This window comes from Zosterops lateralis (genome assembly GCF_965231275.1).
Source record: "Zosterops lateralis genome assembly, chromosome: Z".
Lineage (NCBI taxonomy): Eukaryota > Metazoa > Chordata > Aves > Passeriformes > Zosteropidae > Zosterops > Zosterops lateralis.
The window spans coordinates 17,522,025-17,538,083 of record NC_139800.1 but is presented as its reverse complement, the minus strand read 5'-3'; the positions used below and the strand labels follow the sequence as shown (position 1 = coordinate 17,538,083).

Below are 16,059 nucleotides of genomic sequence, written 5' to 3'. Positions count from 1 at the left end.
TTTAACACACTTTTATCAACCACTATTGCTCTTGAGTATGCAGAAGAAAAGCGATATGGAGGGGAAAAAAAAAATCTTTCTCCCATTTGGAACAGGAAAATTAATACCAAAGAGAAAATTAACTTCTGCACTTGGCTTGTGTGTCACAGATTCCATGTCTAGCAGCCTCCTCTTTTTTTTTTTTTTTTTGGCCTTGCAGCGTCTAAAACATAATACATCAAATCACTATAAATCTAGTCAAAGAAAAGATATATTAGTGGCAAAATGGGGAATCAGAATGCTTCAATTTAATTCTTCCTCTATAATTTTACATGAAAGTATGTAGTTTTTTGTAGTTTTTTTTGTAGTTTTCTATGTAGTTAAGTGAATCTCCAAAAGGAGACACAGGGACACACTGTGAAAGCAGGCTTTCCTCTAAGCTGCTGGTGTATTTAGTTTCCCAACTGCAAAGCACGACATATGAGACCGTAACAATCCTCTAGTGTCACCTGGAGGTTTGCAGAAGCAGGTTGGTCTTGCAAACAGGATAAAACATTTCTACATGTTCAAGGGCTGGAAAGCGACTTCTAAAACTTGAGTCACATTTCTGTGCATGCATGCAAAGGACTCCAAAAGCAACTTCTTTTTTTCTTCCTTTTCCAATCACAAAGATGTTGCTTTTGCCCCCTCATGTGCGGGGCAGCCTTTTTACATACTGCACAGGGATATGCCATACGCTGTAGAAGATACTACTATGTGAATTATAAGTCTTCAAGAATTAAAATTCAAAATAAAGACCAAAAAATAAAAGGTTTTCAGTTGTTTGGAGTCAAGAAAAGAAAGCTAGTGGCAGAGCCTTTACTGTCTTGAATCATTTAAACTCCATGGAAATGAATATGGATGTGCAATGTACACCAGCTGCAGCCCGTCCATCATATAAACGTAGAAGAAGAAAAAATATACACATGAATCAAGCTATGCAGACAAGATGTTAACTTACTGAATTCAACTGAGCTACAATGATTTTTAGCTGAAGAACATTTTATCTTATGCAAATGTACTCCTAATACTCTTCCTTAATTTGCAATGTCATAAAAATGGCTATAATTAAACTATAAATACTGAATGACAATTGGACAAACAGGACGAGGACAAAATCCAGTGAATGGGATCAAAGTTAAAACAATCATCCCTTTTTTGCTATTTCTATACCGTTAGCAGGGGTTTTTGTAATCATTATTTCTTTAGTCTTATTCTTGATAGGAAGCCTATCAAACTGCATAGAACATGATAAAACATGAGCTCTGTTCTCTGCAGTTAAGAAACACTGTCAATGGAGGTAAGAAAAATAAAGGTATGAAGAAACCATTAGGGAATGAAGTATCTCAGAAGTTTATCAGATATTGGTTTGTCCATATAATATTACAAAAATCATTTGACCTAATTTTTCTTATGTAAATATATCTATCTATATCAGTCTGTAAAAATGTCTGTCTGAGCAGCAGCTCAGAATCAGGTCAAGAAAGACACTGAGGTACTTGAATGAGTCCAGAGAAGGGCAATGGAGCTAGGGAAGGGTCTGGAGTCCTATGAGGAGAAGCTGAGGGAGCTGGGGTTGTTAGCCTGAAGAAAAGGAGGATTGGGAGAGAACTTATCACTCTCTACAGCTGTCTGACAGAGGTTGTATCTAGTGAGGTGTGGGTCAGCCTCTTCTCCCAAGCAATAGGACAAGAGGAAATGGCCTCAAGTTTCAGGAGGGGAGACTTAGACTGGATAATAGGAAAGATTTCTTCACTGAAAAGTTGGTCAAGCATTGGAGCAAGGTGCCCAAAGAAGTGGAGGAATCACCATTCCTGGAGGTATTTAAGAGCTGTATAGACATGGTGTTTAGGGATATGCTGTAGTGCTGGACTTGGCAGTGCTGGGTTAACAGTTGGACTCAATGAACTCAGATGTCTTTTTCCAACCTAAACAATTCTGTGAGTCTAAGAATGGGTCCTGGTAGGTTTTTGGTTTAGAGGTTCCACTGTTTCAGTCAAATCAAATGCAGCTCATCGGCACATTTTTAGCAGCTGGACAAATATATAATATCAAATTAAATTATTGGCAGCTCTGAACAACACATTTTTAGCAGCTGGACAAATATATAATATCAAATTAAATTTTTGGCAGCTTTGAACAACCAGTGGTAGTCCTGAAGCAACACACAGGTCCTAGAGCAGACCTGCACAATGGCTGACCCCTAGGCAGCCATGCACTGAAGTTCTCAGACCTCCCTGTGCTTCACAGTTGGGATAAAGTGGTACAAGCCTGAATGTCACGTCTCCACCCAGATACAGAGCAGTGTGTGGGAAGATGCAGCTGCAGCTCTGGGTTTGTGTGCCTGTTGTGCAAGAGAAGGACTTGCTAGGGAAAGGGTTGTGCTTCAAGATTGAAAAGGCATCCTCTTCAGAGGATGTGAGGAAGGAAACTAGGGGGAAAGGTGACCCCATTAGCTGCAGCTCAGTCTGCAAAAATTAAAGTCCTTTAATGTGCCGTTCTTGAGATTGGTTCTGTATCCCCATAATACAGCAACAAGCAGAAATAGAAGAATTTCTCCAGAATGTAAATTCATCTTACTCCTGGGAACAGAGTCTTTTTGCCTTTGGGTGCTACCAGAGAATCTGAGAAGAATTCAATGTGGCCAGAGCTGGGTTGAAAACCTAGCAGAATCTGAAATATTGGGAAGGAAACAGAAGTCTTGAAACAGAATTGCATTTGAAAGCCAGGGATATTGCATTTTACATGCATCTGGTTCATGGGGTCACCTGGGCAGGGAAGCAGTGACATGGATTTCCTGAAAATACATACTGGGAGTTCTTTGGACAGACTTGCAGCAGTCTTGAGCCAAAACTGTCTGATTTAGACCATGTGACAGCAACGGCCATCAAGGTCCAGTGCCCAGGGATGTTCCCTGGCAAAATTTTAAATGACTAGGCAAGGTGTGGGTTGCCAAACTACCCAGACTGGCATACGTGCAGGGAATAAGTCAAGTGAGGAAGACCTTTGTGGGTAAGTAGTGCGTTTAAGTGGATGCTGAATATTTTTTTGCTGAACTTTTGATCCGTATCTTAGATATTTTGATTTGACCATTTTGGTCTCATGTTCACCAAACAACTTGGAGAAAAATAAATAGGCAATTTGTAGTTGCTTCTACTGGGCTTGCTTTTTGGGGTGTGAATGATCTTCTGGCTTATATGCTATATTTCTAATATATTCCTGTACTAACCTTTTCAAATACAATTAATTAGGTGTGTTTCTACATATATTGTTATAGAAAATGAGTTCTATAGGCACTATTTTAAGTATCACTAATGTAGTTGTCAAAAGTAATGTGATTTGCTATAAACAATCCCCCAATACCTAACAAATTTTTTAGCTTAGTAAATTTCTTTTTTTTCCCTAAAATTGCTCTGATTCTGGAAACCATCATAATATAATTTAATTCACAAAGATAGTACCCTTAAATAAAGAAAGAAATAAAAGATAATAATAAAAATCAGAATTGATTGCAGTTTTTTTGTAGTGTTAATATTTCTTCAGTACCCCATTATGGAAGAAATAAAAAAAAAATGAACATAAATTGCATATCAGAAAATTAAGCAAAAGCAACAGTAAGTATAGTACTAAAGCAATAACAATCAGTGGCAAAATAACAGAATGTCAAGTGCTGCAACAAGTCTTCCTGATTAACTGGGCAGGTTGCTAACTAGATTGTTAATTAGTACAACCTTACACTTAGGCACCTGTTCATGCGAGATTTTTCCCAGCATTCCACACTGTATAATCCTATTGAAGCTGTGAAAAGCAGTTGTTGTTTAGTTTGTGTATGGTTGTCATAATAATTACACCTGAGAGAAAAACTTTAACAAAACACAGATGCTGTTTCTGTCCAAATAAACTCCGGTAATAGTGCTGGAGCTCTATGTAGGGATAATTTATCATCTACTGAGTGATACAAAATCTATATGGCAGCAGAAACTATTTTTTGTAACTCATAGTCTTTTCTTGAAAACTGAAGAAGCCCATTAATATCTTTTTTGGGCACTGGCTGACAAACACTGGCTAACATTTTAACAGCAATGCTGTTATACATCATGGTATCCATACAGAAATATTTGGATATTGGAGATTCTCAGCAGCCAGTGGCTGCCATTTGAACATGCTTCAGTCTATTACATGGTCAGTAGCAAATAGCTTACTATGAATATAGATGCAGAAAATAATTTTTTTTTAAAGTTTAAACTGGCAGTTGTAAGATTTAGTTATATATAACATCCCAACTTGAGTACTAAAGAAAACTCTCCCAAATACTGAGGGGAAAGGAAGGTACGTTTGAACCTGATTTTAAATGCTGTGGGATAAACAGCGTAGAACTCAAACTACAAGAATTATAAGTCTCCTCAGTGCTTGTTGAGTCATTAAACCTCTGCTGGTGTCACCCATAGAGTTAGGAATCTTGCACAAAAAAAAAAAAAGAAAAAAACGGGCAATTAAACAGAGCAGATTCTAAAAATGAAATAAAAATGAAAGTGCCAGGGGCAGGAATGCAGAAGTAAGGGAACAGTTTAAAAGGATGAAAAGAGAAAGGAACAAGGAAGCAGAAAAGCAAAGAACAGAATGCAATCATCAGATGGTCAAGGAAAAGCGGAATAATTATGGGGAACAGGAAGTAATTGAGTAAAAAAAAAATACAGAGAACATCTCTGGTAGTGAAAGGAGGTAATGACAATAAAATATAGGATTTCTTTGGATCAATACAGAAGAAACTGGGCTTACCTGTGTGAGCTGGAAGGTGTGTGACAACATTTTCCGAGGCAGGAGAACATGGAAGAAGCTGAGACACAGGAGAAGGGAAGGGAGCTTGGCAGTGTGTCCCTTCTGTCAGCAGCAAAAATGGACGAGAGCCCTGTATTTTGTGTCTGTGTTTTGTGTACATTTTCCACCTGAAGCACACCCACACGTAAATGAAGGATCAGGCAGCTTTTCTTGTTAAGAACTTGAAACTCAGGAATCAGGCCAAAGAAAAAAAATTTAAAAAGCAGGGAAAAAAGCCAGTGCTAATTTTTCCTTTCTTTGTCTCATGATGCCTGAGCAGTAGGATTTTGTGATATTACTGAAGTAATGCAAATCGTATAATATTTCTTAAAACCCTTGGTATCCATCTAATTCACATTTCATTCATGTTTGTGTTGACATTTTGCATACTTACTTTCTGCCTAGTACTGAATATTTTAAATTCAAGCAATATTTACGTGTCTGTGTGTTAAGAAAAAAGATACATAGTTTTGCAGATTTTTTGTAGCAAGGCCCACATTACAAAAAGCCTCCAGCAAGAAACTTTATATATTTATTAACATCTTAATCTTCTCTCTAACAGTGCTTTCAAAGGAGGCAAATAGAAATGATTTACCAAATTCTATGTATGTTAAGGAGTCATCGATCTAGAATGAAACACAGAGAAGGAAAACTCTAAGATAATTGTATTTTGCTGCACCCAGAGGACTGGGGGATACCACACTGCTGCTTAGCAAGAGATTAGAACGTGTGCTAGGTGGTGGTCTGCAGTACTATGGCTAATCAGTGGCACTGAAATGGTTCTCAAGTGGCTGGGATTCTGGAAATTGCTTAAGATGACCCTTCATCTGCACTATCACCTTATTTCTTAGCCAGGCTAAGCAGTGGAAGGCTGGTAGGGTTATGCTGCTATCCTGGGTGAATTGCTTCTGATAGATAAGTTAGCTCTTTCAGAACAGGTTTAGATGTCTCAGCCATGGATCTACCCAGACCATGTACACGTAATGGTTTAATTCTGATGAGAGCTATGACATAACTCAAAACCATACCAACAAACTACCTGTCAACATGAGAGCTGAAAGATAGCAAATTATTAAAGTGTAATAGTGTGGGCTGCTAAATTCTAATGTTAGTTCTCAGTTTTATTAAGTTTCACAACATAGCCTAACCTATTATTTATGTTAAATTTTAATCACAATTCCCTATCTACTCACCTTTTTATTACTGTAAACATAGTTCAAATCAGATTTCCTTTTATGACACCTTGTTGATCAAGAGAAGCCAGTTGATACAATCTTTTTGAATTTTAGCAAAGGTTTTGATACTCTCACAGTATCCTTCTGGACAAAATATCCAGCCCACAGCTGGATAAACATCCTGTGATGGGTGAGCAGCTGTCTTATGGGTCAGGCACAACGGGTTACAGTGATTGGGGTGACATCAGACTGGCGACCTGTCACTGGTGGAGTTCCACAGGGCTCCATCCTCAGCCCTGTGCTCTTCAACCTCTTCAGAAATGACTTGGACTTGGGGCTGGATGGGTACTGAGCAAGTTCACAGAAGATACAAAACCGGGAGGAGCTGTTGGCTCTTTCTAAGGCAAAGAGGATTGTATGCCTGGGAAGAGGCAACCCTGGATGTACAGACAGACTGGGGAAGGAGATGCTGGGAAAGCAGTGCCACAGAAAGGGACCTGGGGCTCCTGGTCAATGGTGGGTGGAACATGAGCCAGCAGTGCCCTGGCAGCCAGGAGGGCCAACCCTGTCCTGGGGGCATCAGGCCCAGCATGGCCAGCCCGGCAAGGGAGGGGATTGTCCCCTCTGCTCTGCACTGGGGCGGCCTCACCTCCAGGGCTGGGGGCAGATTAGGGTGCCACAGTGTAAGAAAGCATTGAACTACTAGAGTGTCCAAAGGAGGGCAATCAGGGTGGTGAAGGGTCTGGAGGGGAACCTGTGTGAGGTCACTTGGTCTGTTCAGCCGGGACAAGAGGAGAGTGAGGGGAGATCTCACTGCAATTACAGCTTCCTCATGAATGGAAGCAAAGGAGCAGACAATATCTTTCCCGTGGTGACCAGTGACAGAGCCTTAGGGAATGCCCTGAAGATGAGTTAGGGGAGATTTAAATATTAGGAAAAGGTTCTTAACATGGAGGTTGGTTGAGCATTGGAACGAGCTCCTCAGAGAAGTGGTCACAGCACCAAGTCTGCCAGAATTCAAGAAGCATTTGAAGATTCTGTGACTTTTTAGTCTATTTACAGTATGAATTTTGCATGCCAATAATACTTTTAAAACACAAGATGTTGTCTCTCTTATATTTGTATGTAATCATAAGCAGAGGCAAAGAAGAGGAAGATAAAATAGTGAGAGTCCTAATCCAGGAAAGTACAAAAAAAAATTTAAAAAAAAAAAAATTAGCTTCAGTGGTTTGGTTTTATATCCAGGATTAATGAACATGTGCCACAATTTGTTCTCTGTTTGTGCCTTCCTTTCATACATTAAAATGAGGATAAAACATTTTCCTCTCTCACAAGATAAATCCATTCCTAGTCAAGGGAATGTGAGATATCATTGTGATGAATGCCATGAGAAACTAATAATTCTGGGGGCAGCATAAGCTTGGGAAGATTTTCACTAAATGAAAGAGTGGCCAGAAACTGAACAAGCCGGGCTGAACAACTGTCCTTTCTATTAGTTCTCATCCAGCTCATGCACTAAATGAGATGAAGATCCTGTGGAAAAAAATACTAAGTCATCATGTAATTATAGATGATGTGCACAGTTAATGAAGAATCCACATGAGGAGTCAGAACAGAGGCTGTCCAAATACAAGCACATCTATTGACTCTCCTAGGAGTTGAGTTCTTTTCAGTACATGCAAAAGCTTTTCCATGCAGGATGGTCTGGGGCTGCTGTACAGAAATCATAAAGGTACCCTTTTATGGGTCCATTAGTTTTCTCAGAATTTGCCCAAATATATACATAAAATATACTCACACACAACTGGTGCACACATATGCTTACAATGTTGTCTGCTGTAGAGTAATGTAGTGGTAAGGGGTGTTCTAATTCACAGAGAGAACCTACATTCCACATCTGAATTTCCATGCTCTTATTAAAGTAGTGATCTTTACAATGGAGAATGAATTATGCAAAGGGATCACACATAGAAGAAATGTTGTTATGACTGTGGGAGGGGTAGCCAGGGGATCTGCAATTATGTGGACTGAGAATATAAACCTCTTACACAGGAATGTGCAGGAGATCAGCTGCATTCCTTCAGTCCAGAGCCTGCGGTAACAGCAGAGAAATGTTATAAAGCTACTGAATTAGAGAAGGTTTTTTGCTCTCCCAGTTCTGGTTTTGCTTAGCCTGTTTACTGGGACACCACAGAGGTACAACACAGATGGAAACCAGCTCTGTTTACCCTAACTAGGATGTTCATGCTGAAACGTAATTTTTATGTCAATATTTTGATGTTTTCACTGCTGACTGTTTTAGCAGGCACAGTCAAATACGGCAGGATTATAGACTGAATTCGGAAGTGGAAAAATATCAAGTGAACAGCTTTCCTTTTGTTTCTTTACATCTTTTAAAATATACTAGAATAAATTACAGGTGAGAGACCCTTAGAATATAGACTGCCTAAGTATAGATTTTCCTGTCTGGAAGATTTTCTGCTTACATTTCACTTTCTGGTAGCAGTTACTAGTAAATGCCACGTCGCATTTCTGCAGCCTTTGCAACAATAATAAAGTTGATTTTCACTCTGTTAGCTGCTCAGTGATAATTTTCAAAAGTTACAGTTCAGCTACTGTTTTTCTATTTTGACAGAAGACAGTGTACCCACACTGCTTGTTAAAAAAAAAACCAAAACGAACATTTATTCAGAAGAAATGCTTTTATTCTGAAGCATCTGGCACTGGTGAAAGTTAAAAGATTCAATACCAGTAATTTTTCAATGAGTAACACCTTACAAATTCATTTTAACACTCAGCAGCAATCACATTATTTTTTTTTGAACAATCAATACATAGAGTTTTAGCTATATTTTTTATTTTTATTATTTAATGTATCATATGACCAATTTAGTATTATTGATACAGAATTGCAGTGCCTACACACATTAACACTAAGAACATGGGAAAACTATGTAGTTGTGTAATTTCCTGCATCCTGACCCAGTTCTTTGGCATATCACTAATTTAATGGAGACAGCCTCTTCAATGCCACTGAAAAATAAATAATCCATTAGCAGGCACAGTCAAATAGTCAGACATATTCATTGCACTTTATATGCATGGTCATGTTTTATATTTGGGTGCTACTGCTGATGTTTACACATAAAATTGGTATTTGATCCCTGGATGCTGGCTGAATAGCAAATAGATAAGAGAAATAGCAAATAGAAAGCTGTTCATATAGCTTTTCAGTATACTATCAGTGATTTTACATACAGTACAAAACAGCTTATAGGCTTCTATCTCCTAATTTTATGTTTGATATCCCCACTGCAGTATGCCTCCTTTGCGATTTACTGTATTGTGAAGCAGCAATAAAAGACACCTTTAAAAGACAGAATCTCAGCTCCACTGAAGGTGAGACCAAAAGTCACTGACTTAACAGCCAACGTTTTTTATGTTTAAAAACAAAACTTGCTGTGTTGCACAATGTACCTGGCTTCCCTTCAAGATTATAGGAGACTTGATCATCAAAAGGAGCTGCTTACACTGATTCAGCCACATGGGTTGTTACAGGTTTTTGATTAACCTGCACTACAGCAAAAGCAACAGATGTTCTATTTTTTGAACACGCTCACTCTCTTTTTTGGGAGCTTACTGTAAATATGTTTTGATTTGCAGTGATTTCTGATATATAAGGGTAAGTGAAATTTATTATTATGAGTTACCTGGAGACTTTGCTTTTATTTGCAACTTCGTCATTCAGTCAACAGCATCAAAAATGAACTTTGGGAATAAATGTTATTTCTACAATGGATAAACATGGAAATGTTTGATTCCTGTACTCTTTCCTAGCCAAATCTAGGATTAAACCATAGGACTTTGAGAAAAAGGATAGTATCAAAACAGAGTGATAAATACTCCTGTGTATTTAGCCTTGAAGTAATTTCCAAAGAGTTTATCATCTGTTTATAGCTTATAATACCTATTACTATAGTGCCAACTTAACTTTGAACTAAATAGAAATTAAATCTAAACCTAAATGTTCTGAGTATATTTTGAGCAACACTAGTAAAGGAGAATACTATACCCTAAAGGAGACTTCAGATAAATTTTAGAGAATGATATCCTATTATTAATACAACAAAGAAGAAAAGACTTTTCCAGTAATGGAACATGGCTGCCTATGTCAGTGTAGCTAATATTATTGCAGTTGGAATGGCAAGTCAGTGAGGTATTGCCTTCACTGATGCCCACTCTTGATTTCTTCTTTTCACAACAGGATGCTATCTCCATTTCTTTCTTTTTCAGAATACTGTCACTATGCAGAATGACTAGGTGTTTAATAGAGGCAAGCCAGAGCAAAACCTGTTGCCAGGGATTGTTGTCCTCAGTACCCTTCGCAGATATGAACGGGCCTCCTTAGGAATAGACAATTAAAGAAGTGTTTCTACATGCACTGTCAGAAATGTTAAAAGGAAGTGCAAAGTTATAATCCTAACTTTGGCTCATATTACCTGAACTTTATATGCTCAGATAAATGGGAATTCAAATTTGTACAAAGCACTGGAGGACAAAAAGCTGAAATCCCAAAAAAGATTATTTGTAGATTTAAAAAAGCAACCAATTAATGTGCAATCAGAGTTTGTGACTCTTCTTGCTTTCACAAGTGGGATTCCAGTCTAGAGTTTGATCTTCAATGAAGTTGTTATTTCAAGATAATTCAGCATCAGAGTCGTTATCATAGATGCAATCTGAAATGGAAATAAAATGCAAAACTATTATCGTCGTGTAGTACTTCAACACAAAGATAAAGTTATTTATTGTAATTGAATATAAATGAAGTAGTGTTCCAAATGTTCAACATACCGTCACCAATGTCATCATAAATCTCTCCATCGCTGTAAGTTAAAAAAGACAAATAATATATTTAAAAGTTGAGACATCAGAAATGTATTAAAAAATACAGTAGCAGTATGGTGCAGGCAATCTATCAAAAAATTTACTTGCTAATTAGGAAAAGACAATCTTTGTGGTAACAGAACCATGTTAAGCAAGATGGTCAGGTCAAAGTATTTTCAGGGAAGGGTAGACTTGGATATATTTCTTTATAACATGAAAGGTTGCTTTATTAAAGGTCTGTTTTATTTATTACATTTTTACATAGATATTCTTCTGAAGTTATTTCCATAATGAAATTAAATACTTAATTTTTTTAAAGGATAATCATCAGAAAATTTGAATTAAAAAACCCAATCAGTATGCCCTTGAAATTCTTTTCATTTCTCCACTCCACAATTACATAGTAGTTCTGAAGGTGCTATTTTTTAGGTAATGAATTTAGGTAATGTCTATAAAAGACACATGCTCCATGAATAGGAATTTTCAAATATGTGACTTAGATACATGGACAGGCCCATGGAAGACAGTAAGACTGTTTCTTTATATAATTCAAACATGCATGTAAGTGTTAAATGCCTCTAAATTCTAAATGTGACAATTCTAAAAGTGACATTTGATTTGGCATTTAAGGGTCTAATATAAAAAACCTCTTGAAGGAAATGGAGTGGCTTTATCTGACAGGAGTTTTGGATTAGAACCAAAATGCTGAGCTCTCCGCAACTACTTGGAGCAATCCTGATCCAAATCTCTATCCCACTAACAATGAAGTGCAAACAAACCTAAAGAAAACTTGGTCTATTTTAGTTAAACATTTGAAAAAGGCATCAATACACCTAATCACATTAACTTGCTGTTCAGCAATAGAGTCTAGTACCAATAATGCTTAATTTATGTGATTTTTCATGGTTTAACAAGAATTTATGGTTAAGCAATGAGGAACAAAGCTCTGGCAAATTTCCTGCATGGATGTATGTGATTAATTTTTGACAAATTCTAACTGCTTAAAAATAAATCAATTTGCAAGTTTAGAATGACAGAATAAAATAATTATATTTCACTTTTTAAACCAGACCATTTAGAACAAAATTAAGTGTTACAATAAATTTTTCAAAACAATTACTTTATACTTACTTCTGAACTAAATTGCTTCTCAAAACATAGCCATCTGTAAAAGTGAAATATAGATGTATTTAAGTTAAATTTAAGTACTCGTTATTACCTCTGTTGCTAGCACTAATGAAATGCAGCTTTTCTCTTTTACATACTTCAGATAGAAAGACCTAATAGATGGAAAACAATGTACAATGGACACTTAGTTGATGAAGATTTTGCTATGTGAAATGTTTTGCTTATTCTTATTTGCCTACTTAAACAGTAATAGAGGTTATATTTTCAACTTGTATTTCAGTTTCCTGGTTGCATGAGAGGGGTGTGAAACAACAGCTATTAGCAAAAATGATAGTTCAGTTCACAAACTATAGCACAAAAATGCAGCACAATAAAAACAACATAGTAATATTTGCAGTAATATTAAGTAACAGAAATATTTAGAGTTTCATACAGAGACAAAAATGTACTTCAGGATGTGTACACCAATTAAGTATCATTACCTGTTACAATTTTAACTGTAACATTAATAAGACCAATAGTGGATGTAATAATGGAAATAACTTAGAAAAGCTACTGACTACTATTCTATTACTCTGGTGCATTACTAATGAAATCAGATAAAACTACATATATTCTTTTTTAATGTATATAATTTCCTTAAAAAAATTACTTCCTATCTTTGGTGAAAGATATCTACTGAACTATTTCTCAATTGGTACAATGAATACAAAGAAAGAGAGAGCCATAACAGTAATTATATGTTTGTAGGTAAACACTAGCAAGCTGGTAGAAAATTAGGAGAGTTCTAAAGAATAAATGTGATCTTGTCATGTATTTGAAATTATTATTAAATTTCCTTCTTTTTATCATTAGGAGTGTCTATTCATGATATTTTAGCTTAGTTGTCTTTCCCAGTTTTTATTTTCTGGAATAAAGACATTGAAAATTATTTTTTTAATTTTATTTTTTTAAAGACAATGTCTTTTCAAAATTCTTTTTAGGGCAGTCCAATAATTTCTATGACTCTTGAAGTCTCCAGAAAATAATTTAAAATAATTTGGCTAATCTAAGCTCCTCTGCTTCTTCATAAAATTTTCTTAAGTAAAATACATGAAAACAAAATTTCTTTGCTCATAGTTGTGCATACAAACACCATGTTCTTGGAAGTCATGTGCAGCAATACAACCCCTGCTGGTCTTACACTCTTACACTCTTTCAGATTTAATAAGCAAAAGTTACATGTCCAAAGTTTCAGTTTCTAAATAATTTATTAGTTTTTATGGTGCTTCCAAATAAGGAAGAAGCCAGTGGGTCAGCATGCTCCATGTTGATTACTTAGCAACCACTAAAAGCTATAGCACATCTTGCCAGCTGCTCACTGACAATGTAAAGGAAGCTCAGAGAGGTCAAAACTTAAACTTTGGGCCACTGAAGTCCATTAATTTCCTACTGATTAGCAAAATCTACAAATCTGAATTGAAAACTTCTGTATATTTCAAAATGTGTGTTTTCAGACCAAGAAGGAATTTGAGATGGTAGATGAAAATCAGTTCCTTGTTTCACTTTTGACATTTTAAATAATTTCATAACATTTAAAATAAGCCATAGCATAATATGTTCCTAAGATCACTAGCCCCTGCTTAAAAAAGTGAGAACACATTGAAATATAATTTGTGGTTTTGTTAAACTGTTGGTAGAGGCTTGAAACTATGGACCTGCTTCATAAGTTTTTTATTAAATCAAAGAATTCATGTGCAAGAAAATAATGAAACCTGTGGATTTTTAGTCTATCTAGCCTTCAGAAAGTAAAATCATAGCTTTAAGATCAGAGTAACAACTAGAGCAAATAAACAAAACTGTCATGCACTTAACTAAAGTAGGATTCAAACTTTGCTAACTAATGTGTAAATTGACTGGGATCTATTCAGAAGTTTTCAGGGAGGATATTTTTATTTGTTTTACTCTTTTATGCATAGCAAAGCAGTAGCTCCTGTCATTATTTGAGAGGCTTTGAAGACTATGAGAGGAAAAGAGCCAACATGAACTACTTTCTACTTTGTTATTAGCTTGATTCAAAAAATGTGTCTTTGAAAGCTGTTTTTTTTGGGAAGTGGCTCTACTAGTGCAATCCATATTTTGAAAAACATATGTGTTGTTATGCAAGAAATTCTTCCTCACCCTGCAGGTCTGCCAGGAAGAAGGCTGTACTCCAGACTGTAACAGTTGATTTCAGGAAGGAAAAACTAAAAGGAAGGTGGCTGAATCCCCCTTGGAAGTCTAGAGCATTGGACTGTCTTCTACACAGGTCAGAGGTAAAAAGGAAAGGTGAGCAGGAGGATGCTGCTACTTTGAAAGTAGGCTGTTCCAGCACAAGTGAATTTTCACTTGGAGATTTGGAAAGTATCGTAACAGAAACTCATTAAGAAATTGAAACCATCAGGAGATGGTTTTGGACTTCTCCAAAAATTCACAAATTTCTGCCAGTGCAAACCCTGGCCAAGGATTTCAAAGAAACACTGAAAGACCATGTGCAGCTCCCAGAACAAGCAGACATGCCAGCAAGGACATATGCCTTGGATTAGCTGGCAGCTGGGGGGGAAGACTCCTAAGAAATGTTCACCCCAGCCTGTTGAAAAGATTAAACTGCATCTCTTAACAATCCAAAGTAAAGATATTGTTATTGATTTTCTCTTGGCTTCAATCAACGGCCTAGTGCTATCCAGAGGTGCAACAAGGATTTTACTTTTACTAGGCTCAGTGGGTTATCATAGCAACACTCCTTTTGGCAAAGGGGGAGAGACAGAAGCAACAGAATCCTATCTGCAAAGAAAAACTGTACAAAAAAGGTCCTTTTTTCTAATATTTAGTATATCTTGTCCATTGGAAGTTTTTTGGATTTTTTTAAGGCAAGCCAGTGGTAAAATACAGTAATAAGATGAAAACAATTTGCCTCTTGTCAACCACAATGCAAGGTAAACCTCAGTAAAGCAAGGAAGAAATGTTTTACACATCCTACTCAATCATTCTCTGATAATTCGATATGTCTTTTAATAAAACTTACATTTTCCTTCTTCATTCCTGCAGAGGACCTTGGTATCATCTGTACTTTGAATAATGTCAAGAGATTCCCCTGGTTTAATTGGTAAGTCTTTATATCCCCATCTTTTCTGAGACAATTCCTGGACTGTGGTTGTAGAGTAAAGAACTTTTATTTCACCGTCAAACTGAAAAGAAGGAAAAAAATCCCCAAACCATGGTTAAAACTCATTAATGTTTTTCCATTAATATTCCCATTTATTACTTAATTTTTGGTAATTAACAAATATTTGTATATGCTACAATATGTGTATGTGCCCATATTTGCCATTTGGACTTAGAGATGCTCAGAGCACTATTTTCACTTGTAGCAATGCTTTACCTTTCAAAAGCAAATTATGGGGAACAAATTAGAGGGCATCATATGATAGTTTTTATATTTTATGTGAAGAAACACCTTGAACAAAACTTACTTTGAACTTTTTTCTGAACTCTTTCTCTTCTTTTTCCATCTTCTTGAGCTTTTGTACATCTTTTTCATCTGACTTAGTTTTTCCAAAGCTTCCTGATGTTGATGGACTAAACCAAGAGGTTACAGATAAAATAAAATTAGCAACACATCAGAAGCACTGGCATGCTTTCTGATAATTTTTGGTGAAAATGCATTTGCCTTCATGTGTTTTTATAAATTTTTGTTGCTCTGAAAAACTAATATTGAGACTATAACACAGAATACAATACAGATTTGACTTCAAAAAAATAAAAAAAGTTGGGGCTGTCTTTCCTACATCTCTCTGATATCTATCACACAATCAAACACCAAAAATGAAATTTAAATATCTATCCGCTAAGACACTTTAGAATCTCTCAGTAAGGAGCAGTTTTTGTGAAGACTGTGCATCTTTGGGCAATAAGCTGAATGACAGGTCACACTGTGGAGGCAGCTGGAACATCTTAGCCTTGTGTGTGCTACTTCTGTGTGCCTGTAGACTTTGCTGCACCAGGGAATCTGCATTAC

The 16,059-nt window shown here is 36.4% G+C and overlaps 1 protein-coding gene across 1 annotated transcript in view; it reads right to left on the bottom strand.

Moving 5' to 3' along the window:
* Positions 1 to 8,718: 8,718 nt before the first annotated feature.
* The window catches only part of FYB1 (FYN binding protein 1), a 44,293-nt gene continuing 36,952 nt past the window's right edge, over positions 8,719 to 16,059 (bottom strand). The window contains 5 exon segments of the mRNA XM_083884173.1: positions 8,719 to 10,747; positions 10,863 to 10,894; positions 12,027 to 12,060; positions 15,067 to 15,229; positions 15,515 to 15,620. Of these exon segments, the coding sequence (XP_083740299.1) occupies positions 10,707 to 10,747; positions 10,863 to 10,894; positions 12,027 to 12,060; positions 15,067 to 15,229; positions 15,515 to 15,620 (376 nt within the window). The 3' untranslated portion in view covers positions 8,719 to 10,706.